This window comes from Acipenser ruthenus, chromosome 26, assembly GCF_902713425.1.
Source record: "Acipenser ruthenus chromosome 26, fAciRut3.2 maternal haplotype, whole genome shotgun sequence".
Lineage (NCBI taxonomy): Eukaryota > Metazoa > Chordata > Actinopteri > Acipenseriformes > Acipenseridae > Acipenser > Acipenser ruthenus.
Genome location: NC_081214.1, coordinates 16171040 through 16198069, shown reverse-complemented (window position 1 = coordinate 16198069; position 27030 = coordinate 16171040). Strand labels below are relative to the sequence as shown.

At 37.9% G+C, this 27030-nt stretch overlaps 2 protein-coding genes across 6 annotated transcripts in view; one reads left to right on the top strand and one right to left on the bottom strand.

Moving 5' to 3' along the window:
• Nucleotides 1-7901, top strand: part of LOC117430669 (H(+)/Cl(-) exchange transporter 5) — a 37341-nt gene extending 29440 nt beyond the window's left edge. For 2 of the 5 annotated variants that reach the window (XM_059001466.1, XM_059001467.1), the window contains exons 11-12: nt 1661-1877; nt 6641-7901. In XM_059001466.1, coding sequence (XP_058857449.1) covers nt 1661-1877; nt 6641-6755 — 332 coding nt within the window. In that variant the 3' untranslated portion in view covers nt 6756-7901. Of the gene's footprint in view, nt 1-1660; nt 1878-2937; nt 6368-6640 lie in introns of those variants that run through there. The other 3 variants (XR_009308978.1, XM_059001464.1, XM_059001465.1) reach the window with 3 other exon arrangements.
• A 136-nt stretch (nt 7902-8037) lies between these two features.
• On the bottom strand, nt 8038-26340 carry LOC117430801 (tumor necrosis factor ligand superfamily member 10-like). The gene is made up of 5 exons (XM_059001468.1): nt 25939-26340; nt 19799-19954; nt 17150-17186; nt 14382-14495; nt 8038-13451 (listed from the first exon to the last, which is right to left on the bottom strand). Exons 1-5 carry the CDS (start codon nt 26134-26136, stop codon nt 12985-12987), a joined length of 972 nt encoding a protein of 323 aa, XP_058857451.1. The 5' UTR covers nt 26137-26340; the 3' UTR covers nt 8038-12984.
• Between the last annotated feature and the right edge of the window lie 690 nt (nt 26341-27030).

Sequence of the window (27030 nt, the reverse complement as noted above, 5' to 3'; positions counted from 1 at the left end):
AAACAATTAAATATATTGCTGCGATATGGACAACACGGGTAAAGGTAAAGTCATAGTCTTTTTTTTTTTTTTTAAACACTGCAGTGTTTCTGTGTTCTTTTTATACAGTCTAAATCCAGTTTATTATGACTCATCTAAATTTAAAAAGAGAAAGCCTGAGGGCAATATGTGCATAAAGGCGATACATTAGCTTTGTCTGGTAAAAGGCTTTTTTTGAAGATCAAGTAAGGCTTCTGCCTAAACAAAAAGGTGTGGTTCTATACACCGTGTTCCAGTTCAATCTTCTTATCCATTGAAGCTCAGTCTGGCCCCATCACAGTTATTTAGATAAGAGCTGCACAGAACTGGCCCTTTCCACGCCATGCACCACCAGCTTGGTATTCACCCCCTTCCTGTGCCCTGTCTTCCACACATTCCTGCTTGTTGTTCACATGACTGAGGTGGTGTCTTAAACCTTTTTGTTTGCTGCTGCCAGAAAACATTAAAACCTTTATTGCCATAAGGCTTTGAAACCAGATGATCTGCATTTTGTTCATCGGTATGTTAAATATAAATGATCTGCAGTCCATTAGCAGTGTATATATACCGGTATTTTAAAGATGCCTTACCACATACGTAGTAAAGCCACTGTTTACAATAAAAAGGGCTATTTGCTTAGTTTTAAAAATGAAACATCTAGCATGCAAGTTAGCCTCTTAAGCGTATTGATGTTTGACAAATAATGATTTGAAAACTGGCCTGTGGGGCCTGAGTAGGTGGGTTGCAGAAACAACATTGTCCCTGCTGAAAAAAAGACTGAAACTATGTAGTTATGCACCAGTGAAGCTAAACTCGTTGCTAATTTCACATTGTTTTAACCATTACATATCGATTTTTCACGTATCCATTCAATATGATATGCCAGTCCCCTTTCATTGTGACCCCAGTTCAAAAACTCCCATTTCTAGTTTTAATTTTTAAATTATTTAATAAATCTCTGATTTGGGTCAAGTACTGTCTCTGAGCTGTGAGCTGAGCAAGTAGGCTGAGGCAGGCTCTTATACCTCTGTTAGCATAGCTGTACACAGACTCAGTATTGATTGTTCCTTTTATAAAATGAGTGGAGTAAGAGAGATTCACATTTATCATGTTTAAAATTAACAAAATTAGTTAATGGCTTTTGCAATGATTGTGAGTACAACTTTAGCTTTCAGGGCATTTGTGTTTGTTTTATAAAATAATTATTACTATTATTTTCTTTGTTTTATCTTTGTAGTTTAAAATAAAAAATATGTTGATGGATCTTTATACATTTGCAAGTGCGAAATGTGAACTTGTTGGTTTCTGCATAACTTCCACTGGGTAGTCCGCAGACAGCTAAAAGAGAGCCAAAGGGAACTAAGTGTTTCAATCCGGCTATTGCTACAGAACCTTACTAACATAGCCACATTTTATAGCACAACGCTAACATTTCTCCAGAATTCCAGTCAAGTTTAAATTGATCTTGTTAGTAAAAGTCTCAAGCAAGCAGGAAATTTGTTTCAGGCACGAGAGACTAAAAGATGTTTTACAGAAAATTGTACAGAGCCAGTCCATTGATCTCAGCAAGTGCCATCACAATGCGGTTTTGTTTACAGTACTGTATATAAAGTGAGCTTTTCCTCTATCTTTCTCTTTACAGAAAATGCACGAAAGAGGCAGGATGGTATTGTTAGCTCTTCAGATATTTACTTCACAGAGCACATTCCACCACAGCCTCCCAGCAGCCCAGCGACGCTCAAACTGCGCAAAGTCATGGACCTGAGTCCCTTCACTGTCACCGACCACACGGCCATGGAGATTGTGGTGGACATCTTCCGCAAGCTGGGCCTGCGCCAGTGTCTGGTCACTCACAATGGGTAAGAGGCAGCCCAGGGGCTCAGTGAGTGGGGTGGGGTGGGGTGATCATCAAGCTTTACAAGGTAGAGACGTCTATGAAACTGCATTCCTACATGGGCTCTGATTGCTCTGTAGTTTACTGTACAATGTTGAGATCCACAATGTTGTCTGTTTCACAACCTCTTCTACTCTAAGTCTTTGGGGTAAGCGAGCAAATAAAGTTGAGCACACAAAGAAATGTGAATTTGTCTTAACTGTGGATTTGTTAGTCAATTGCTTGTTTTCCTCTCTGAAAGTCAATCACTTTGAAAATCAGTATTTTATGTCATCGAAATGTCAGTGTTTCGAGTTCATTTGCGTGACTGGTAGCTGTCAACACTTATTTTGTAATTAATTCCTGAGATCTGTGACGTACATTTTTTATGTTTTCAGTGATATTCGACAATCACGTTTTGAATGAATATCAGTTGAATTGCAAATATTTTGGGATAAATAACTCAAGTGGTGAATCTGTGTCTAAAGTAATCTGCAGTGGATTATTTTCACCAATTTAACACTGATTTATTTATGCTTGTTTTTTTATGGAGTATGAAATAGACCAGTAGACATACGTTTAGACAAATCTTTCAATGCTGACAAACGGTTTATCTGCTGGACTAATTATCTTTAATTTTCAAATTTGACATTGCTACTCGCATCTTAAGAACCTCTTCATACATAGGTACACTTAATAGCACAGTATACAGTTTGTAGTGACTGGGACAGATTAAGGGAATTAACACTTGAATACCAGGAAGAGGGGCTAATATCGATTCTGAATTTGATTAAACTTTGCATGGTCTTTAGTAATCATGCCACATGCTGTACTGTGAAAGTTTCAGGGCTCATTAGCTACTCTAGTGAAGTTCTCTTGGGATCAGCTTGTTGTATTCTTTAGTAAACTGCTTGTCCATTTGTCATGAGCTGTTATTGTACATACTGTAGATTAAGGCCATGGTGACCTTCATGCGCTTCAATTTTGCAAGAACGTATGTATATAGACCTTGTTTTTAATTTAAAAAAATGTCTGCTTCCTTTCAGCCGCCTTCTGGGAATTATCACAAAAAAGGACATATTAAAACACATGGCCCAGGTAGTAAATCAGGACCCAGACTCCATTCTTTTCAACTGAAGTAGCCTCCCCTTCACTGTGACTGCACCCAGGATGACGGGATACTCCCGCTAGCTTCTTTTCACACAGACTGGTCAGATTAATTGCACTACTTTATCTGTGGGAGTGTCTTTTCACCTGGGTTCCTTTGTGTCGAATCGAACGCAGCATCACCTGTACAGGGGACCCACACTAGCCACTGTGGTGCAGCCGATCCTGAATAGAAACATGACTGGACATGATATTCATTGCTGCGTGATCTCTGTCCTGTCCTTAACATATCAACTTGAAGAGGTCGGAGCTGTACAGTAAATCAGGGTTGGGCACTGCTGATTTACTCTAATGTATGTAAACAATGAAGGGACAATACAAATCCGGTATCTAACGTGGCATTGACAGCGGCAGGATGATTCTGGGACTCGATACTGACAAGGAAAGGCATCTCTGGTTAAACTTCCCAGGACCGTGCTGGTAAATTCCCGGGTGTGAAAGTGTTTGTGTTTCATCTGTTAGACCTGGTTTGTTGGAGGCATGCACTGGCACAGGTTGGTTTTGTCTGAATACTCTGCAATTTCTGAGAGTGCATCAGCATTCACCATTAGTCTTGCACAAGCTGCACAGTGCAGAGCAGTTTCATAAATCAAGAAACTAAACTGTGATCCCTCCATCAGTAATATTATTTGACAGTGAAGAAGGAAAACTAATTATACAATGGTTTTGAGAAGCAGAATAAACTAATGTATTAGTCCAAAATCACTGCACATGCACTGGTGAAATAGTCTGATTCTCTCCGAGACTGTGAGTGTAGCGCTGCTGTCCTAATAACAGTTGCACAAGCAGGTACTGTGCTGGTGGCACAATTAATTATCACCAGAGTCAAAGTCTACAAAATGTAAGATTATAAGGGGCTTGAGAGAATGATGACATATTAATGAGAAATGTCTTTTAAAGGCTTTAAACTTGAGCCCAGATCCAGGGGCAAAGATGTGTTATTAGTGGTAACAGTAAATACCTGTCTAAAAACCAAGCTGCGCTTGGGACTGGGGGCATTGTCTTAAAAGGGTTCTACTGTATTGTTATTATAATGAAGCATATTTTCACTTCACGCTGGGGGATTTCTGGCAAAGGCACAATCTAAACAAATGAAAGTGAGAGATGTGATCCAGAACGCCCCCACTGCCAGAACAAAGGCAGAGCCTGCGTGAGTTTATAACTGCAGTCAGAGCCAGCTGCATGGATCTGTTGCATGTCACTACACTGTAAAAAGCTCTTTCCTAACTCTCCGTAGAACCTTTTTATCTTCTGTTAATTCCCTTGTTAAGGAGCTCTCCATCTGGTGAGAATATACACAATCACAACAACACTCTCAGCAGGAGTATCCGTACACATTATTATTTGCAGGGATGTTGACTTCAATTTATTAAGTCATAGTCAGCAAGGATACAGTCAGAGGAATATCAGAGATAATCTAAATGTGCAGATCATTCCCAGGATTGCATTATCCCCTACATATGTATTGCACTTTTCAGGTGTATATTGAGATGTTATAGTAAGTTCAAACCTCCAACTTCCTGGCAGAGTATGTTTGGTAATGTGTAGTGACAATGAGGACTTTAAACACTTTCCTTCAAAACCAATAAGGAAGTCCATAACGACACAGAGGGAGAAAGAGATGTGGTCCTTGGTTTTTGTATGTGCAGTGATTTTAGTTTTTTTTTAGCCATAAAAAAAAGGGTTTGCATTAAAGTGAGTTATACACCATAGGAAATCAATGCTACTGCCGGAGTCATTTTCATTCATTCAGGGACATTGTTTATGGTGCACAACTCAACGTTATGTCAGACCAATATATTTGTATCACTTTACATTTGTCTTAACTACAGGTGCAATGTGTGTTTTTCTTGTACAGTTGAGCAAGTCTTGCCATGAACCTGTAGGTAACCAGGTTCAATTACCACTCTGCAGTTAGTTTTTTTTCCCCCAGGATGGCGCATAAACATATTTTAAAATATTAGGGCTATATCACAATCTTTATGCTGAATCATTCCATTAGTCAAGACTGAATGGCCTGGATGAATCCTTAAAAATTAAATGAATACCTGTGCTAACTGAGAAGATGCTGTATTTTATTTTGTCCTTTCTTGACCCTGTTCTAATGGTTCTGAGTGGTGTTTTTGGTGCTCCAATGAAGAGTTGTATTATCCCTCTATGATTGTGATAAGCATTGGTGATGGGAATATAGTGCTCCAGTACGTATCACACTGAAGCTCTATTTTGAGAACCACTTATCATGTTATAAAACTTGTGATTCTAACATGAGTTCATGAGTGTATAGAGCAGAGTGACATATTTTCATATTTTTTCATGAGTTTTGGTCTCTGACTGGTTGGTTGGGAAGGCATATTCTGAACACCATTCAACAAAATCGAAAACCTTCAGCTGTTCAAATGAATGTAAATGATTTTAATGAAAGGTCTTCTCACAAGAACAGTCCAGTCCTTAAATGTTATCCATTTTTAAGGGATTATGTACATCTGGGAGTTGGACAATCCACTCAGAGCCTTTGTTGTTTACATTTGTGTATCCCTAAAGGAAAAACCTAATAAACTCCGAAGCAATAGAAAACCTCATGAAAAAGATAAAACCAACAAAACAATGAAATGCTATTTGAAAGATTTTGTTCTTTTTGCCCTTTTTTTTTTTTTTTTACAGCAACGGTAAGTTATAAGTCTACAGGACCCATAAAACTTTGATAATACAAAGTATCTGTTGGAACATCTAAGTGTTACCAAAACAAGCTATTAAATAGTAACATTTCGATTCCTTTTGACAGATATGTAAAAGAAAAAAATCTTTCTTAATTCCATGTTCATCTTTGTTAAAGTGCCAAGTTCCACCATATTTGAGGGTGAATTGGCTTTAGATCCTTTAACATCCAACTTGACAAAGTTCTGAGATGAATCAGTAACTGATTCCTGTCATTTGTACATTTTCTTATGTTCTTCTTATTTAACTCGGATGTGCCAGCAAGACCGCTGAGTTCAGGTTTGAGGCCAGTTCATCCTATATTTAATCATGTCTGTCGAGGGACAGAAAGTGGCATTCTGGAAGTACTCTCTAATTTTATGTTTCTGTTTATTATCTATGTCCAAGTATAATGTAACACTTCTAAACCTAATTTGTGTTGAGAGATTGATTTTTTTGTGTATGTTAAAAATCCAATGCAAATGTGTGTTGTAACATTCCATTGTAATATACAGTATTGCATCCTCTGTGCATGAATGTGAATAAGAAGGCATAATTAAAGACCATAACCTAATCACCTTTTTAATGTAGTAAAAAAAAAAAACTTGCAGTAACTATTTCAGACTTGCTTTGCTTTCTTATTTTCTATTACAGGTAGTTAAAATCTGAAACACTACAGAAATAGAAAGTTGCAGTATTAATAAAATGAACTAAATAACTGTGTTTCAGTGACATACCTTTGACGTTACATATCTTTTATTACTGTTCATACCAATTTTAAATTTAGATTGATATGTTAAATAAAGTCAATTCAACAGCTCAGGAGAACTGAACGTTAGTGGCCGTCCTCCGATCCCTTGACCAAGCCAATTGTCTCTTTACACCCAGGAGCTCGACAGCAGATTTCAGCAATCTACTGGCACCTCAAGGACAAAAGGCAAGCTCACCAGGCGCCTGGCCTTTTATGGTCCGCTGTAGCACGATGCCAGTTTTGCATCCTTAATCCACAGGAGCAACAGAACAATTGCAACACTCCTTATGGAATCCCCAGCACAGACCGTGACCTTTTGCATAGCCAGGATGCAAACCTGCTCTCCCTTGACTATGACTTGCCCTGCACACCATGTGACCAGGCTTTTACCAGGTGAGCCACTTGGGGACCAAGTAAAGTCTTGATGATTACACCCAATTATTGTTGATTGGGTAACTGGAGACAGTCTGGGCTATTGAACAAGAACTTTGATGTTTTCACCCAAGTTTTATAATATTTAACCGCAGTGAATATTGCATGCTCCTCCGGGGAATCACATTGAAATTATTTGAGGGTGTCAATACTTGTGGACACTTGCAACTGTGACGAAACTGGGAAAGGACATTATTTAGCTTAAATTATTTGAGAATCTGGGATATATATGGAGGCACATGTCTGTAGGTATGCCACACGTTTACTTTTCAAGAGAACTACTTAATCGATTGTGATGAACTTTGTTTCAGTAAGAATATTCATAAACACAAAATATCCCTCACTCTTTAACCCAGTAATAAAGTAAACTGGTTTGGAAATGGACATTGCATGTAATTCTCTGCATGCAGTCTTCAAGCCACTGTGGGAAGAAATACTTGTCATTGTTGTGTGTTTTTTTTTTTTAAGGTTCGTTAAGTTCAGTGGGAAAAATAAGTGTTTATGCATTCAGGAAAAGCTAACAATCACCAACAGCAAAGTGGCTGGATACACCCAGCTTCCAGCTCTTCCTCTGAGACAGGGAGTTGAACTTCATCAAGAGGTGCATAGGAGTCTCTGAGGCAGAACAAGCCACATTAACATAACTGAGCAGGAAATGATGGTGTCCTGCCAACGTGTGCACTTTCTAGGAAAATGAAACTCTTTCTTAGTTTAAAGACTGCTGTTCTATACCAATTACATTTGATTTCCCCAACAAGTAATGATTCCCATTAAAACAACAAAAAAAAGACATATTGAAGGTTTACTACATACCTTAACAACGCTAGTCACATTTTGATGAAACTTGAACTATTGTATCAGATCATTCAAAATCCACACAGAGACTGCATGCGTTTCTTCATTGTTCCCATAATTACAGGTAATAAACAGTAACCCACACTTGACCTTTTTTTGTCCCTAGTGTTTTGGTGTTAAACAAGTTGGTTCAGTTTGTTTAAAAGAAAAAAAAATATAGAGATTCAAGATCAGGTCTTAATAACAGCGTCACTGGATGCTTGCTACATAATGAAGAGCTTTGAAGATGTTCTAAATAAACAAGACATTTCATCAAAGGAATCATGGTTTTATTTTACAGAAAAAATACAAGTGAAAAAGTGCCATATCACAGACACATACATTTACAATCAGTAAGTGGTCCCTAAACATTGTACATTTCTACATAAAAACACAGTAAAAGACCAATGAAACATTAAAAGCACCCCGTGTAAATTATAATTGAGATTAATATAAGACTGCTGAGAACTTCATTTGGTCCTCACATTTATGAAAAAGTAAGTGCTACAGTTGCATATCCTGAAAGTCAGGCTATGAAATGATTCAGTAGAGGCTCGTTTCACTAAATGCCTAGCATTTCCTCCGGCAAGTTGTTAAGATGTGTACACCGCATGTATACCATTTTAGACTGACACAATATCATGTTTAATTTTAATCACTGATTTGTAATATTACAATGGGTTCAAAAACTAGCTTTTTTAAAGAAATTACTCATTTTAATTAAAAAAAAAAAAAATTATATATATGTAAAAACTCTGAACTAATCTGATCTGTTCTCACTAGTTGGTAAAGCCAAGAAAACATTTTGTTAATGATAGAGGCACCTTGAATAAACAACCACACATGTTCAGTAATTTTGGCAACCTGTTAATTCAGGTTTCACTATAACAGAAAACTGTAAAACTCCCCCAACACCAGACAAAAACACAGAATTGCTATCTTACAAGTTATAGAACAATAATAAAATAAAATAAATTCCTCAATCATGTCTTTTAATCCAGGGTTAGTCATCAATAAAGGAGTGTTATTTTTACAAGTATATAGGAGGCTGTGTGGTCCAGTGGTTAAAGAAAAGGGCTTGTAACCAGGAGGTCCCCGGTTCAAATCCCATCTCAGCCACTGACTCATTGTGTGACCTTGAGCAAGTCACTTAACCTCCTTGTGCTCCATCTATCAGGTGAGACGTAGATGTAAGTGACTCTGCAGCTGATGCATAGTTCACACACCCTAGTCTCTGTAAGTCGCCTTGGATAAAGGCGTCTGCTAAATATACACATAATAATACAAGTGCTTAATCAAGCTGTACAGAAGACCAATAAGAAAGCTGATGAGGACAGATAGTGACAGCCTGTGATCCCAACAACTTAGTGGTTCAATTGTTAATACTAACGCGATGCTTCTCCTTCATATTGTCACAGTGCAAATCCATTGACATAGTGGTGTGGATGCTACACTGAAAAAATGCATACATTATGTTCACATCTCAAGCTGAAATAACATCTTTTTGCATAAGGGTTAGGCCTTTTTAATTATCTACTGTGAACCCCCAGCAAATGGGGTCACATTTCCACATTTGTAGTATTCTTTAAAAAAATAAGTCCCCATTACATTCAAGCTGTCTCTGCGTGTCACCTTATGCTGTCCTACCAGTCTGACTCGAATTCGCAACTTCCCAATGAGCAACTTGTTTACATCAGGAACTGGTATGCCTACTTATTTGAATCTGTTTTTTTTTTCTCTGCAGTAATTCATACTGTGAGTGTTATTGCATACATTTTAGCTAAAGCTAAAACATTGGGGCTCATTCGATGTAATGCACCGGGGCAAATGGTGTGCTAGAAAGGGCCAAAGAGCCTCTTCTGACAGCCGACACTTCTTACAGGTACAGTACACCCTGGAAGTTGAGCAGTCTGCATTTCAGAGATGGCAGTTGCATGTTACAATGTTATTTGGGTTTTTCTAAACACGTATTATCTACAGACTTCTGCTTGCTTTGTTCAATAGGCTTTGAAGGTGCTTGCTTTCATCTTTTCATACAAATTTATAAAACCATCCGCAGCTACATGGCAACAATGCATTTTTTAAAAACTGGTTCAGTTCACATTTGTGAGAGACCCTTAAGGCGTGCAAAGGTTTCCACATCGATACAACTGTATGAAAGTATAAGGAGCGTCATACTATTTACAGTTAAAACAAGAATATAATACACTTTACCACAGTATTTCAGTAACAGAGCTACCCGGTAAGCACTGGTACTAATGACAACCCAACCCCAAAACAATGATTCCCACTCACACCTATTCAAAATAATGACAGCCACACTGTGCACCAGTGGTTTTGAAGATGAACTCATCCAGAACTATAAAATACTCAACAGTGCTGGATTTAGAAATACAAACTAAAATGTAATTAATACAGTGACAAACATTTCCATTTTAAAGACAATAAAAAGGGCTTCTGGTCGAAACGTTTGTCATTTGAATGTATTATGCTTCTTTTTAGTATTTCTAAAATTGAGAGATTAACTTTTTTTTTAAGTTTTCAAATAAAATATACCTGTTGATATTGCACACAATTTTCCAAGCTAAATGCAGGAGGGATCCTGTTCCATATATTTTAAAACATCAACAAGTATAACCATGCATCTGTAACAGAGTTCATCCTAAAATGCTGTGATTTCACAAATATTCATCTTAGCAGTTCTAAACAGCATTTTTAAACAATACATTTTTTAGAAATGATACAGATATTAAAATACTTTAGTCTTCTTACCAAGCAGTGTGCAGTTTACAACATGAGTCGCTACAAGAAGGGCTGATGATCTTGGACCGAATTTCAACTAAAACAACCTACTGTTTTTCACTAGTAAAATGTGTTTGCATAGTATTATCACAATCTGTCTGTTAGACAAAACATGTATACCAATGCCATTTGCGGTTCGTCGTCGTATCAATCCAGCCCCTGTTTCTATCCTTTTACAGTTTCAGGATTCAAATGCTGTAGAAACAAAAGCATTGAAACAGCTTCACCAGCGGGGCCTTCAATGGCCTTTGCATCCAGCACACTTTCACGCGTTCTATTCTAAACTTTATATTCTTTCTCTGGGATAGATTACACTTGTTAACCTATTTAAAAAAAACACTATTTCCTGTGATATAGTATGCACAGAAGTATATGAGATGGCAAAAATGCCATTGATGTGCAAAACAAAAAAGTATAATATATAAATCGGGAAAAAAAATATGTACGGTGTAAGATTTTCAGCATCCAAAAAAATCAACTGGAGTTACCTTACGGGACAGCAGTCCTAAGTTTATATACAAAAGTACAACTGAAAATGTATTTGTGTTCTCTTCTTTTAAGGAAAAAAACAACAACATTTTTCTTCTCTAAAACTTAATAAAGCAAATCGATTTTAACAAACATCATAAGCGGTGTGTTTTTGGGGATACGCACAAGACTTCATCCAATTTATATCACTTTTACTTTGTTTCTTTTCTGGGTGCAACTGGAACATTAAATCTGATTTACTAAACTAATTTTGTTACAGTAATCAGATTTTCCACAGGAGTGATGCATTGTCCCCTATCACTGTAACTGTAACTGTAGAATGACTATAACTGCAGTGAAGTACTGTCACAAATATAACAGAGGATTTTAAATGTCAATAGTAGCACCAGCAAGGCAAGGTACAGCCTAACCCTGCCAGAAACTCCAAACCATCTAGAACCAAATCATTATACATTTATAAAATTAACAAAAGACAAAAGTTTTAGGTTAGGCTTAATATTTATATTTCACTTCGAATCTGAGAAGAGATTAATTTCGCCGTGCAAAAAATAACTCAGAAGGGGGTTTCTGACGGCTGCTGATGCTGACATGAGAATGTTCCTGTCTGCTCACAGAAAATTATAGCTGGAAGAAAATCTTCAAGTCCCGACCAAATCCGTTGGTACACATTGTGTGCGTGTGCACAACTATTCTATAGCCCTGCAGCAAGGTCTTAATGTCTTTTGATATCAAGTTTTCAAACTTTAGTTGCAGGTCGTAATAACAAGCATTAGCTCCCTGATAAATGCATAGGGCTGTAATGGATTTATCGTCACTCATTTCTTTAAAATATGGTCTTAAGCTTCTTTGAAAAAAAAAAAAAATATCAAACCTATGAAATATATCTAAAACACATTTGCTGATCACTAAAATTCATTTTTCAAAACAAACTATGGATATGAAAATATTCCAGAATATAATTACTATATATTTAATGTCAGGCCAAATAAACTATATCTGAAATATAAATCAATACATTTTCAATGTATGTATTTTATACAGTGAGGCCTTAGGCCATAGTAAAATCAAAAGGGTGAAGGCATAGTATTCTCCCACATTCCCAACCAACCTGCTGAACCAACCCTTTTTTCTTGTCAGTACTCGGATTATTCTAGGATTTATGGAAAGGTGAAGGGTCCACATTCCAGGTGTCTGCCATCACGAAAGAGGTTTCGGATAAACTGCTGTGCCAACATACAGAATTGAAAGGATGGTCCTGTCTCGGTCCCAGTCAAGATCCTGTTTCTGCTCCACTTGATGGTTGGGGTGGGAGCCAATCAGAATCTGGTTCAGTGAGTGGGTCAGTTGTGATGCAAGAGCTTCCAAACTAGTATCTTCTGATAGTTTGTCCTTTGCTTTGTAACTACCGTGCCAAACTGTGTAGTGCATTTTTACCTTGCCTGATAATCCATTGAAGATTTTTCAAATCGCTTGACTATGTGAAGAAAGCTACATTCAAGCTCAGGCGACCAGGAATCATTAGATCCCATTTACCATTTTAAAATGGAACAGTCAAAACGTATTTGGATATAAGAAGCAGCAGTAACTGTGGGGCATGTTCCACCAAATGTGTACTGTTTGAATCAGGTTGGGCAAAGAGGTTCTCATTTATAGTGGTGACCTCAGGGAATGGTAAGAATTATTGACTTGTTTTCTTATCCAGGCCAGAGTTATCAACAAGATTTGCTTTTCTTCAAAAGATGGCAGTGGCATGTTTAATGTCCAAAGAGTAAACAGGACAAGATTTAAAGTTTCTTCTGAATACATGCAAGATTCAGAAAAATAAAGACAAATTCATAAGAATGGTTCTCCCCCTCTTCCCTTCACATTAACAACCTGCACAGGATCCATGCATCTGCAATATTAATTTTACGATCCGTCACGCTCACAGATCAAGTCGGAAGGCCCCGAAATAGCTGGAGGTTTCGTCGGCGTAGACCATGGGCATGGACGACACCGACACAAAGACCTCGTCGCCTGATCTCAGCTCAAACAGCCCTCCCTGGTAGACAGAGTGAAGGGCGTACTCTGCGTCTTCCGCCCAGCACTTGGTGCCCACACCTTTCAGCAGCAGAATGGGCTTCAGGTAGGACGTCTTCTTGTAGACACACTGGACGAGCTGGTGGCTGCTGCTACTGTGGCTCTCCGGGGCTGCGTTGTGGGGGTCCAGGGAGGAGTCCGAGGGGTAGCGGAAGTAGACCTGAGAGTACAGGTAGTAGCGGCCGTCCCGGGGCACTTTCAGCCACCCCTCGCTCAGGCTCATGTTGTGGATGTGCGACCCGAAGCTGCCGGTGTCCCAGTTTCTGATGGGGTGACGGCAAGACTGGTGCAAGTCGTTGCTCTGGGATTCATCTGGGTAAAATGAGAGGAGGAAAGGTAAGCCGAGTTGGGGGCACGAGTAAGAGAAGACATTTGTTATTGAATTTAATATGTTTCTTTTAGTATTTCTCAATAGTGCTCAGGAGAGGAACAAAGGGAGAAGGGAGGGTATTGAGGAGAAAATTATTAAAGTAGGAGGTAAAACTATAAGAAATAAAGTCAAGCAGCCAAATCTTTTGCCAATTCCTTCATTAGTGTTAGAATAAGAACATCGATGACTGATCTCAAAACGTGTTGGGTCTTAAGGATCCCTGATGATTCAGCATCAACAGCATGACAAAGTAACCCATTCCATACCTCACCACCCTCTGTGTGATGAAGTGTCTCCTTCCCTCTGTTCTAAGTCTATTTCCACTTAATTTCCAACTGTGTTCTCTGGTCCTGGTTTTGGGTCTGCTAGGATAAACTTTGTCAACTCCCAAGTTTCCCCTAATCCTTCTTTATTCTGTGCTCATTTGTTTTATCCCTTGTATTAGTCTGGTTTCTGTTGGACTCCTCTCCAAGGCCAACGTGGTGACCAGAATGGTCTTACCAGTACGTTCAACCTCATCCAAACGTCCTTTGACGATGAAGGCATTAAGTCAGAAAAAGTGTGTTATTTTGAGTTTTAATACAGATAGGGTGCAAACTAATAGTGGCTTTCTGGTTTGTGTTGACTGTGAAGCCATTTCAGTTAACTTTTTCATCAGGAAAAGAAGGGGAACTGACTGGGACAATATTTATTTGGATTTGACTTACAGATCAACAGTTAAATAAGAGATAAGACTTTAGAATCTTCTTCGCATTAAATCATAAATCACAGGTTATCAGAATTTCAACTCATTTTCCTAAATGTTTTTCCTAGCTAAAGCTTAGTGAAATTGGACCCTCTGTTGTGCGTTCTGCAGTTTCAGATGGTCTCACCGTGTGGTTGATGGCTGGCATCCCTCAGAGAAAGGTGTGCGGAAGGTCTTTGGGTGACTTCGCTCACAAACTGAACATCCGATGTGTTGAAACTCCTTGGAATATTTCTTGCTTCTAGAAAACAGGACAGACAAAACTCCAATAAGGAAATACCTCCATAGAAACACCATCAGAATTTTTCACTTCCTTAAGGTGGGACTTCTCAAACAGCCCTGCCTCATTACTAAACCCTCTTGGAATCTCAAGGCTGCATTAGCAACTGGGGGATTCCCCCCCAAAGCCCAAACAGGTATGCTTTACCATACCTTTTTGGGCTTTACAATACCTGCCTATGTTTTACTATGCTGTCACTATGCATAATTACACTTTGTAAACTTGGTAAACTTTTATAGGGTAACCACTGAAGCTCCCCTCCAATTGGCCCCAATTTTAAAGCCAATCATAACGAGAGCAAGAGTAGAGCTGTAATGTGTTAAATATCAAGCAGGCTACTTAATAACTACTGTATAACAGTACAGTACTTTAGTGTCCCCCTCAAACTGTTTTGTGCAACTTGCCTTTTCCTCAGTTTTCAGTTCGGGTCCCTATTCAAAATTGATTTCGGTGGTCTACGCCTTCATCACTGGTCTTTTTACTGCATGTACATAATATACTGAGCATCAAAAGAAACCTATCACTTATATTTGAGCATCAAAAGAAACATATCACTTATCTTTGAGCATCAAAAGAAAATTATCACTTAAAATTGGATAAAATTCACTAGATGTGATCGAAAAATGACAAACTCTGTTTTAGAGCAGGTGCAGTGACTTTTTATTGTGCTGATTAACAACTGACATCACGAAGATGCTGCAAAATGATCTGTCGATCTTGGGCAAGTGTTGTGACTCTTGGTCACCCAGTTCGTGGCCGGTCATTGACAGTGTGTGTCTGGTTATACCGTCTGCCAGTCAGATAAGTACAAACTATTGCTATTAGTAAATTATTATTATTATTATTATTATTATTATTATTATTATTATTATTATTATTATTAATCAGAATATTGATTCTTTGAATTAACGTGATACTGTACTTGGAATAAAGTCAGTTTGGTGTGAACATAACTAGTTCTTGTCTCTTATATACAGTAAGTAGGATAAATTAGCGATTTGGATTTTAGCACTGTTTGCTAAACAGTGCTAAAATCTTTATGCAGTGATTTATAGAAAGCTATTTATTTTAAAATGCTCAGAGCCCTTGCAGCTACGTGCTTCCCCCAAGATGGCCGACTTCCGGTTTTCTCCTACTGTCGAGACCGCACAGAGGGGGATGCATACTACCCCCCTTTACGCAGCACTTTACAAAATGTTTTTAATTTTAACATATAAGTTTTAACGTTTATTAAATTAAACAGAATCTAGCACCCCTAGTAGGAGCAGTTTAATTATTAATGATAGGGCTGTGCAAATACTCTGAGTCTCCAAGTAATTCCCTTTGACATGTTTAATTAAGGTATTAATTCAAAGAGAAAGAAACCCTGTTAACGGCCTAATTGCAAAACACAAAAGCATGCTTTTTTCATTATTTTCAATCAAATGATGTGTACACAGAGGAGCCCTGGAATGAACATATCAAGCTACATGTTGAACTAGTTCTGAAACATTATCTCAAGCATTGAGAATGTTATCTCCAGTTCTGGCTTTCCTCTTCTAGGGATGGTTTGTACAGTTTGTCAAAGCATTATAAAACCGAACTGTGTTCATGCCAAGCGCACAACACGAGCCAAAACTGAGCAGTGACACTTATTTTCCAACCAAAGCTGGATTCCTAGTTTCATTTTACAAGTTTGTTGACATACTTATATTTGACAGTTTTCCACCGATTGATTACAGGCTATTGTATTCTTCGGAGGGTAGATAAAACATTTACAGCAGAGCCTTTTTCATTTGCCTCAGGTTCCCTATCAATCCCCCTTATCAAATGTTTTATAGAAGTTAGATGCTAGGTGGTGCCGTGGGCTATGTTATGCCTGTAATTTCAGGAGGCCTGGGTTCAAATCTGGCTAAGGTCACAACACTAATGAGATTGGTAGTCCTGAAGAGCAAGTTGATCCAAGTCTGAAATATCAGAGTTATCTTTACTAATGTATTCTCCTTACTGTTTAGAATCAATTTGTTTCAGTCTTCACATCCTGGGGACTTTTTAAAACTCAAAGTTAAAAACAGCCCTGTGTCCTGCAATAACGTCTCTATAAGTAAAGCTGGTACACTGAAGTGTAACCATTAACCTGTCCCCTGCGACACTCTGCCTCTAGTGGATATTGGTACCACATCAATTATATGTAGTATTTCTTACATCCAATTGGGGCATAGTTTTGCAGGGGGGGCAGGTTAACAGTTACACTCCAGTGTACCAAAATGTCACTGGGATGTGACGACTGAAACAGACAATGATATACAAGGTGAATCCAAAAGATTCCAATCCAAGTTGCTCTTTAACCTTGCCCCCAGTGGCCACTATCCGGCAAAATTCAGTACAACTGTCTGCTCATGGGATGCCCAGGACTGAATGTCAGGGGGTGTTCAGGACAGTACGGAGGTGCGCACACAGAGCTGTGAAACTCCCATGATGCCTGTCGGCACCTTTCCTGAATGTAGCGAGTGCCATTGTCCCTCACAATAAAGTGACTGTTTCAGAATAGTGTAGCACCTAGGCACAACCCCTACACCTACATCCAATAGAGCTTACTAGAGGTCAGAATGACCCGCATGCTAAAGAGTGCTTACCTTGAAGTACATGTCTCCTGATGGCATTTTCAGTAACCTGAAAGACAACAGTAACCTTTACTTACACGTTATCTTTACACACAAGCTATATAACTGTGAGTATTACGGGAGATACCTTATCAGAAATAAGAAAAAACACATTCAAGGAAACGAGTGCTCTTAAATGAGTACCTTATACCCTTGGAATTTGCAAAACATTTTTTAATCTATTATCTCATAATATTTAAACATAATTTATTACTGTTGGATATTTGGCGTTTATAGTGAACGAGGTAGGATTTCTGTAATGAGGCCAGTATAAAGTGACCACTAGGGGTGTGCACCAGTAATTTACTGCCCTCCAGAAACAGTAAGTTTAATAAAGATTTGCAATGGGAAATCTCAGACAAACTCATCGTGTCGTTTGTATTCTTTTGTTCTGCTACCCAGGCATGTTCAGACAGACGCAGCATTGAACTATGCTGGTGATTTTATTAAACATACCAAACATCAAGGAGTGCAGAACTGTAATAAATGAGACAACAGATCAAAAAACAATATGAATCATATTCAGAGAGTATGAAGTATTCCTTGAACGAGCCAATGTCAAAGTAATTCTGCACTCTGTGTTTTTACCACATTTACCTGAGAGAAATGCTTACCTGTGCCATCATTTCACTTTGCTTTACTACTTTCCTAGGACTTTACCACAGTAGAATACAGTAAACTTTTATAAGGGAGTACAAGCTCTCCAATGTATGTATTTCTCAATTACAATGTAATTGCACCACCCCAAATGTAGCATAATGATACCTACAGTAGTGTTATCTATATGGTTCTATGCATACTTTTTTCATCTAAATATATATAAAACACAGGTGATCTTCCTTTTACAGGAGTTTAAATTCCAATCATACGTGCAGGATACAAGGAAGTTAGCATGAAAAATGTGTCTTTGACCTCCTATAAATATTTGTATTAGTTCTTGAGGCTGATTGGACTACATAATGGAAAACTAAAATTGTGTCCAAGAAATCTCAGAGGTTTTTAATGCGATCAATCCCAAACAAAGAATGGATTGTTGAAACAATCAATTCGAAATGCAAGAATACAGGACAGCAAGCTATGTTGACCTACAAAGATATAAATATTTTTGTTCCAGATAACAAGGGCTAGAGTCTCTGTTTATTCACATAGCAGGGCCTACAGGAACACACACCCCCTCCAAACCTGCCCCACACAATTCAGACCATTATCCTTAGACTGACTGAGAAAATGCTAATTATCATTTATAAGAAAAGAACAAACAATAGACACATGTGAAATATGTCTCTACAATATGCACACGTTTATGTAACTCAGCTCACCCTTACATTAATTTGTTATGAAAACAGCACCCCTACTTGCTGACTCAGTCTGGAGAGAAGATTTCCAATGATTGAAGAAAAGGCAAAATCAAATTCTTAACAGTTAAAACCCCTTGCTGACTCCTCACGTCAAACCAGTACTTTTAAAAAGCTATTACAGTTACAAGTTACTTAAACTTGTAACTATTTACAATGACTTATTACTATGAAAAATGTAACTAGTTAGTTACAGTTACAAATAGCTACTTCTCAGGCACAGTTTATGTAGATTTTTTTTTTTCAGTTTGGTCAGGCTGCTGCTTGAAATATTCTTTGAAGAGCCACTTATTAAACACACTCGTTCTCTCCACTGAGCATGATGATGTGAACAATGTGTTTGTGTGACATGTAAGGTTTCACTTGCACTGTTGAATCACTTTCAGATTTCCACGGTATGCATTTCTTTTAATGAAACTAACTGTAACCACATAAAATGTCACTCGTTACCACGGTTCGCTACCTGTCTGAAAAAAGAACCATTACAGTTACTGAGACATGGAATCAGATTATAGTGAAGTGTTACATGTCATGTGTTACACCCCAACATTGAACATTGAAAAATAATAATAATACTGAAACACCAAGAAAAAAAATCACCAACGCGCCAATCAACCGATTGCAGAAGATTTGAGAATTTTACAGACACTAGTTTGTACAAATCTGACTTTTATAAAACAATCTAATAAAAAGACTGATGTTCCATTCAGCTACTCTCGTATGTTGAGTCACAGCCTGCTGGGATGTCTGTATCCTCTCCACTAGGGCTGATGGAACCAAGCAGACCTCTCTCTCATACCCCTGGCTCCAATCAAGTGAATGCAACTACCCTCTGTACAGGAAAGCGACTAGCCCTCCAGTTCTGTTATAACCTGCATCCGCCCTAAACCAATACTGGCCAGGGATCAAAGGCAGGAACTACCACACCAGGCTAACCACTGTAACATACGCTTCACAACAATGAAGCGAGCAAACAAACCTGATGTCTATGGGTCTTGGGGGCAAAGCACCTGGTATAAAAACCAAAGTTTTATAACATGTTCTTCTCTCATTACTCCTCTTTTTGTCTTGCTGGTCTTTTTTTTTTTTTTTTATTTCACCTCTAATGGCAGTACCTCTCCCCAGTCTGTGTTACAGGTAATAGGACCCCACTGCAACATTTCCTTTATGGAGCATAGAACATGAGTGTACGACCTAAAGGAAGTGAAACTTGAAAAAGCAGCTTCACCATAAAGTCTATAAAATATAGAAAATCCCTTTTACTAACCTTGGATATGTAGGACTTGATGCTGTCTGCCACTTTCATGCAGGGCTCCATGAACACCCTCACTTCCTCTGGGATCTGTCCTCCAGCGATTGTATCTTCTAGCTTGTTCAGGAGTTTCAGGCATTTAAGCTCCTCAGTCACACCTTGGTTTTTTGTCTGCAAAGAAAACATGTATTTGTTTAAGTCTCTTATTTTGAACTATAAAAGTGCAGTTTCATTCCTACTTAAAGATGAACTTTTTATATTTAAAAAATATATACAGTTTTTGTTATTTAGGACTTTTTAGATCCCATAGCAGGAATAAAAAAACTTTTTATAAATGTAGACAAACTTTTGATGAGAAAACTATTTATAGATATGCATGAACTACCTACAGCATCACAAGAGTCTATTCCAGTGTGTAATCTATCGGTGACAGTAAAAGGAAAGCTTTTGCCAGAGAGGAAACATCAGTAATTTAAAAGAAGCCTGCCACGTTGCAAAGTAAAAAAAGGCAACAAGATCGCTATGATGTGTGCAGGGCGAGTCATAGTCAGGCACTGTTTCTCCTTACAGCAGACCATACTGACCAGGCTCCCGGCCAGCTCCTGAGTGTAAAGAGATCATGAACCTGGTCATGGGATCCGAGGACCCCACTGACCTCCAGTTCTCCTGAGCTGTTGTGGGTTGAGGGAACATAATTGGACATGCTAAATTGGGGAGAAAAAGTGGGGGGAAAATAACTGGGCACGCTATTAAAAAAATAAGTAAATGAAAAAATATGATCTATTTCTTTATTAAATTCCTTTAAAATGTATGAAACAAAATGCCTAGTGTGTGCAAGACTTTGAGTTTAAATTCCTTTCAGTGCAGACTCCTTGTATTATTTATTTCTTAGCAGACGTAGGCTGAATATTAACTTTCTGTGGATTCAGAGAAAGGATAAGTGGGCGACCCAATGTATTTACATGCATGTTCATGAATGTGATTATAACTTTAGTCAAGACAAGCACAAACGACGGCAACAGTCATCCACGGTGCCAAAACAGCTCTTAAAGGTTGGCAGCGTTCTGCAGTTTAGTGGAAACGCACGCAGCAACTGGAAACTGAAAGAGAAGACATTTGTGGAAGGCGGTGCTGCACTTAAGCTATGACTTTGTTAAAAAATAAATGTGTTTGCTGTTTTACTGAGGGTTTGTTTGTCTTACAGTTTTGGTCACAATCGTAAAACTAAGCAAGATGGCTTCTGGAAATCTTATTTGTTGTAAGATTGCTTTGCTTCGTGTTATGTATAAAAAAATCTAAATCAAAAACATTTGTCTTGTTTTAGGCTGCCAGTATGTAAGCTGATCTTCCGAATTCATGATCTCTCAAGTGTTTTCAGATTTGTAGTTGTCCAAAGTATGAAAATATGATTTTTTTTTATTATTATTATTTTTGTTTTAAGTAAAACATTAACTGTTGTTTTATTTACTATTTTACTGATGTTCAAATTGTTAAAAAAAATGTAAGTCTGTAATACATTGGTAACAGGCCATGAAATATGGAGACTACCACATAGGCTACATACTGTAGGTGAGTAAATAAGACATGCACAAGTGGAATTAACAGCATGTTTAAGTCAATGAAAAAATGTAACAGAAACCCATTCCAGTCTGAAAACAATTTTTAAATGGTTATGTAATTTATATCTTTTACAAAAAGGCGTTGTTACCTCAGATTATAGATTGCTCAGGATCTTTCAATCAATCAGGACGCACATTTCGCCTTCTGTATTCCACAACATATCACAGAAAAACTGAATTCATTACATCAACTGTGCCACTCTCAGTTTTTACCGTGTTGATATGGCGAATACACCTGCTTTAAAAAGTCATACCCGAGGCACCTCTCGGATTTCCATTCAACTGCAAAGGCCATTCAAAACGGTGACATCACAATCGGACACGTAGCTCAGCCACTTAACTGTATTGTCTTCATCAACCTTTTCCCTCTTTTCAATGAAATTGACAATGGACTAAATAAAGGATGGGAATAATTAGAAAACACTTCTACTCATACACAGATGTTCATCGTCCTATAACCCACAATGCACAGCAGTTTCTGTACAGTGGAGCTGAACTGCGTCCCTTTTTTAGCAGAGTAATTTTGGCTGTAATAGAATTTCTCTTTTAATGTTTGAATTGTACTGAAATGGAATGAATGTACTGTCATGCTTCAGACATCATATTTAGATAATCAATACTGCTATTTCATTAATAAAACAATGTTGTTGTTAATATTAAGCAATATTTTTGATACCGATTGTCAAAGTTTTTATTCTTCCAATATTATGAACACAAGGCTAATAGTTCAATAGGTCTCATTCAAATAGCAGTCAGCAGTTGCTAAGTACTGTTATTGTCTAGTCCTTCTTAGTCTTAGTAGGTGACTCATGAACATGACTGGACTTCGATCACTTTGGGTGTGATAGCTGCAGGGGCAGCCCTTATAACAGTTCATTTGCAATGTCATTTTATAGTTTTCCTGTGGTTATATACTATTTAGTTACATTTACCATAGTTTACCATGGTTTGACATGTTTTTAACATACTGTTCCATACCTGTCTGGGCTTTACAATGCTTTCCTATTCTTTACCACATGCTCACTGTGATTTATTCCACTTTGATACGCTTTAACTATGGTAACTTTTATAAGTGAGGGTCACAGACTTACTCAAATCATTATCATATAGGGCGGCATTGAAAAATGTAGTCAGTAGGTGGTAGTGCATGGTATCAGCTATTTGGGCTGATCCAGGTTTCAATCTGAGCAGAGTCACATCCGAACCAAACTGGATACACCTCAGAGGTAACAAGTATAGGTTTGTATAATTAAAATCATATCACAGCCAGGATTGAAATGGACGTTTGTGTGAAAATCAGCCCTACAATGTTCTACAGACAAAGTGTTTTACTTCCTGTAGGAGTTAATGCTTTGAGCAGGGATTTAGTTTATCACGTCTTTCCAAGATATCTACTAGGGGCAAAAGAGCAAGATAAGACAGGAGAAATAAAAAGTTATAGCTTTCATTTTGTTACCTGCTGTTCTGTTTCTTATAAAATGAAAGTTATCTAAAGGTGACACACAAAGCCAAAGTACACAACAAAGGGGCATAGCAAAACAATAGTGTGGAAAGTGATGTATTTACTATCGTAGCATGTTACTATGTCCAGGAGAATAGATATATACAGAATGTTTATTTTTTCATCTCAGAGTTGCAAGAAGTATTCAATAGTTGCTTAACAGTTATTTTAATAATGTTTTAGGAACCTGTATATGAATATTAATAAGTAAAACAATGCTTACTGGAAGCAAACCCAATAACATTTAGATATCTTTTGTCCCGAGCCTTCCTTCCCTCCTAGACTGTCTCAGTGGATACAGGGGGTGCTGGACTTAATGAAACATTCCACACTATTGTGAAAATGACTTCACAGCACCTGCAGTGGAAAATCTAAAACCCTGGAATCATCACAGACACTTACTATTCATTTTAACCCAGCTGCATCATTATTCTGCAAAGACCATTACAGCAGCACCAAAAAATGATATTAACTTACTATGGAAGGCCTCTTATTATTATTTGTATAGCTTTGGATTTTATGCTCCAGAAAGAACTAACAGACACACAAAACTTCATGAAACGCACCTCATCTCTGACCTGAAGGTCCTGTCCTGCTTTTCAGCATGGGCCTCTAGGTCAGAAAGCAGATGGTGGAGTCGACTGCACTATTCACTGAGGATTACATAAAGACCACCAAGCTCATTTAACTTGTAACCTGAACTGGATTCACTCAGGCTCTCCTTGCTGTGTGTAGGGGTGGAGGAGGTTGGGTTTTGCAGCAGGCTCACTCTTGGGTTAAATCCATGATGTGAAATGGGTTGTTAATCTGCTGCACACCCGCAGAGTTTGACACAATGTTGGCAGTCTGCTTGCGAGAGGCCCAGGACTGAGGTGCGCTCCCATGGTGCCTGAGCTCAGTGTAACTGCAGTCAGTGCTTCTCTTTCTTTATAATATAGATATAACACTGCTGTTGACTCGAATGAATAGTGCAAAGCAATATTTCTAACTGGCAGGTTTAGACAAACTTTACTGCAGTCAGTTTGAGTCACTTACTGTGTGCAAAGGTTAGAAATACATACAATTGTTAACAAAACTGAAAAGCATCTGATTTCACCTCAGGGATAAACTAGCTTTCGAATGCTTTGGCCAGCCTTTCAATTACATCTGAGACCAATAAAAAGATGTCATTATACAAGAATGCCCTACTGGCTGTTTTAATTGCAGTTCTGCATTTTATAATAACATCTAAAATGATTCACTTGGACCCAAGCTAAACACATCAAGGCGCTCACAGAACTGGACGGTTGATCTACACGTTTGAACTTCTGCAGAAGAACTTATTGTAAAGAACAAAAACAAAAATGAATTTAAAGTTTGAACCCAAATGATACCCTTTATTAGCTCTACCATGCTTAAATACAGTGATCACAGCTAGATTCTTATGTGGTACCGTATACCACGTTGCATCCATCATAATTGCATGAGTGGATATAGAAAACAATTGTAAACTACAGACATTCACAGGATCAGTTCCTAAGATATACCCTTCAGTAGCCCAATCACAAGCCAGAACGTATGAATAAAGTAGGTCCTCATATTACCTATGTTTTTTGAAGTGTATACACATTTCGGTTAATCTGTGTTTTGAATACAAGAATAAAAATGTAAGCCACCATAGCTGAAAATGTTGCTCGAAATGTGATGTAATCAATTTGTAAAAACAGTCCTCAAAGATGTGTGAAGAGAGCCCCATGACCCTGATACTTAATGCCTACATACCATGTTTCAACACATATGAATAATCAGTTCTCTGATATAGCTCAAATTATAACTTGTTCTCACAGTTATTTGACTGTTTAAACTGCACCGGTGAATGAACTCTGAACCAGACTGCACACCAAACAAAGTTACTGCTGCTGTGCAGGACTCACAGTTCAAAGTCTTGAGCTGATACTTATGATTCAGGTGTTATATAAATACATTGAAAATAAATTGTTGTGGTGAAGTTACTGTGTCTCTTACTCTTCTGAGAAAGGCCTGTCACAGCTGGGTGGGGAAAACTCCTGTCCTGCACCCAGTCTAAATGCCTTCTCTTGAGGTATGACAACATAGATAATGTATAGACATTTGTGTTTCATTATAGCTTTGTTTTTTAGTTTAGGAATGTTTTGGTATTTGGTGTGTGATTTCTAAATAAAATATTTTAAAATAAAAATAGTACCTAATAAATTTTTCCAATGTCTTTCTGTTCACTTTGTATATAATTTTTCAATAAAAACTTAATTACAAAAAAAAAGAAAAACAGTCGGCGCAAAGAGGGCGTGTAGGGAGACACGAGGGACTGGAGGTACACCAAGATGTAAATTGACAGTGTGTCTTTGGAAAGTAATAGTGCCCTCTCTTACCTTTTAAACATGCTATTTGGGCTTTACAGAATTGTGTAGTTTATTCCTATTTACCCTGGTTTACAAGGACACTGTATTCCTGGCATCACTTTAGTTCTACTAGCTGTCAATCTCAACCCTTTCTGTTTACTGCCCTGTAATCAATTATTATTTTCAGAATATACTGAAAACATAGAAACTGACATCAACGCAGTTAGTGCATTCCTAGAACAAGCGCCCCCGTTTTGTTTGCCAATAATAACTAAGTATTATTATTATTATTATTATTATTATTATTATTATGCTTTTCAAAATACCATTAAATTAGATGTTAATTACCAATACGATTTCAATCAAGGTAAACTCCAGTAATTCATTTATAATACTGTACAGTATAGTGCACTTTTTTAACGCAGTTGTTTTTGCAGTAGTCTGCGTCCTACCGCATTAGCCTACTTGACTTTGTTTTGTTGTTGTAAGGAACGGCTAAAAAAATAAATCACAGTTTGGAAAAACACGACGGTGATGAACCTGTGCGAATTCCTGCAGTCTTTCCCAGTCAGCGGTGTTTTGGAAAGAATCCGCAGTCTGTCTGCCTATTACATTGTTTCCAGAGCAGAGCTGTGTGCTGTTGCACTTGCATATTAAGTAAAGATGTCAATAGCTTACCTGTGAAATCGACATGTTGAAATAAACGAACAGCCCCGTGGTAGACGCAATCTGTAGCACAATTACTACAGTGACCACCATGGCGACCCATAGCTTTGAAGATGTACCATCCCCTCGCTTGGCCGCCGGGATCACCATATACGTTTTTGAGTCGTTGCTGTTGAATCTAAAGTAATCCTCGTTGTTCTGGTTAGCCATGGCATTCCTGGTACTACAAACATCCAGTCCCGTTTGACCCTGGTTTACCCACTGAAGGAAGCAGTTGCCTTCAAAAAAGTTTTGCCCGAGTGCTTTTCGAGGGACGACTCAGCCGTTTTGTACCCCAGACAAGCTCACACAGCACTACTGCTGGCAAGCGAGCAGGTTTCAAATTCGTGAGATAAAGTTAACCCTTTACAGCACCAAGGCTAGGTTCACACATTGTGCTTCGAAAAGTCTTCAGGTATTTATACACAACTATTAAAATAAAGAAATAAATATTTTAAAAATACATATAAATAATGATCTGTCTATATAGGTATACATCTATATGTCCACAATAGAAATATATAGAGTAATGTTCATTGTAGAATTCTATAGAAATATAAAATGAGGTATACCAGCCTCTATCCCTACACAGACAACACCTGAACTCAATTGTTTTATTGTTTGTTTGTTTTTTTTCAGTAAAAAAGCAAATTCATATGAAATTTAAATATAGGGCCCTGTCGCAAAAGAGGTTTAAGTGAATGTTTTCAAAGACTGTTAATCTAAGTGTTTTAATCTAAGTGAATGTTTATACTGTAAGACACTAAAAAATAAATAACAGCATAGTAAAGCCCATGATTAGGTTAACAGGTTCAGAACATACCTCAGACAGTAAAGGGTTAACTCGTTCCCTCCTGGCTTCTTATTCCCATTTGGCCTTATTAAGAAAATGATTTACCGGCACTGGGAACACCCAGCGCAGCACCCACACAATGAAGCTGATGGCAGCATTGTCAAGCTGTGTGTATGCTCTCTCACAAGGGAACACTAAAGATATACACATATGTGATTTATTGTAAAGTTTTAAAACTTATTAAACAATGCTATTCCGTATTCAATACTTTT

Excerpts from the sequence above, each read along its gene's own strand:
- LOC117430801 (XM_059001468.1), bottom strand. The coding sequence starts at position 26,136 with ATGGCTAACCAGAACAACGAGGATTACTTTAGATTCAACAGCAACGAC. Across the intron at positions 17,187-19,798 it reads TCAAGTCCTACATATCCAAG|GTTACTGAAAATGCCATCAG; the intron begins GTTAGTAAAAGG and ends GTTGTCTTTCAG. Across the intron at positions 14,496-17,149 it reads CAGGAGACATGTACTTCAAG|AAGCAAGAAATATTCCAAGG; the intron begins GTAAGCACTCTT and ends CCTGTTTTCTAG.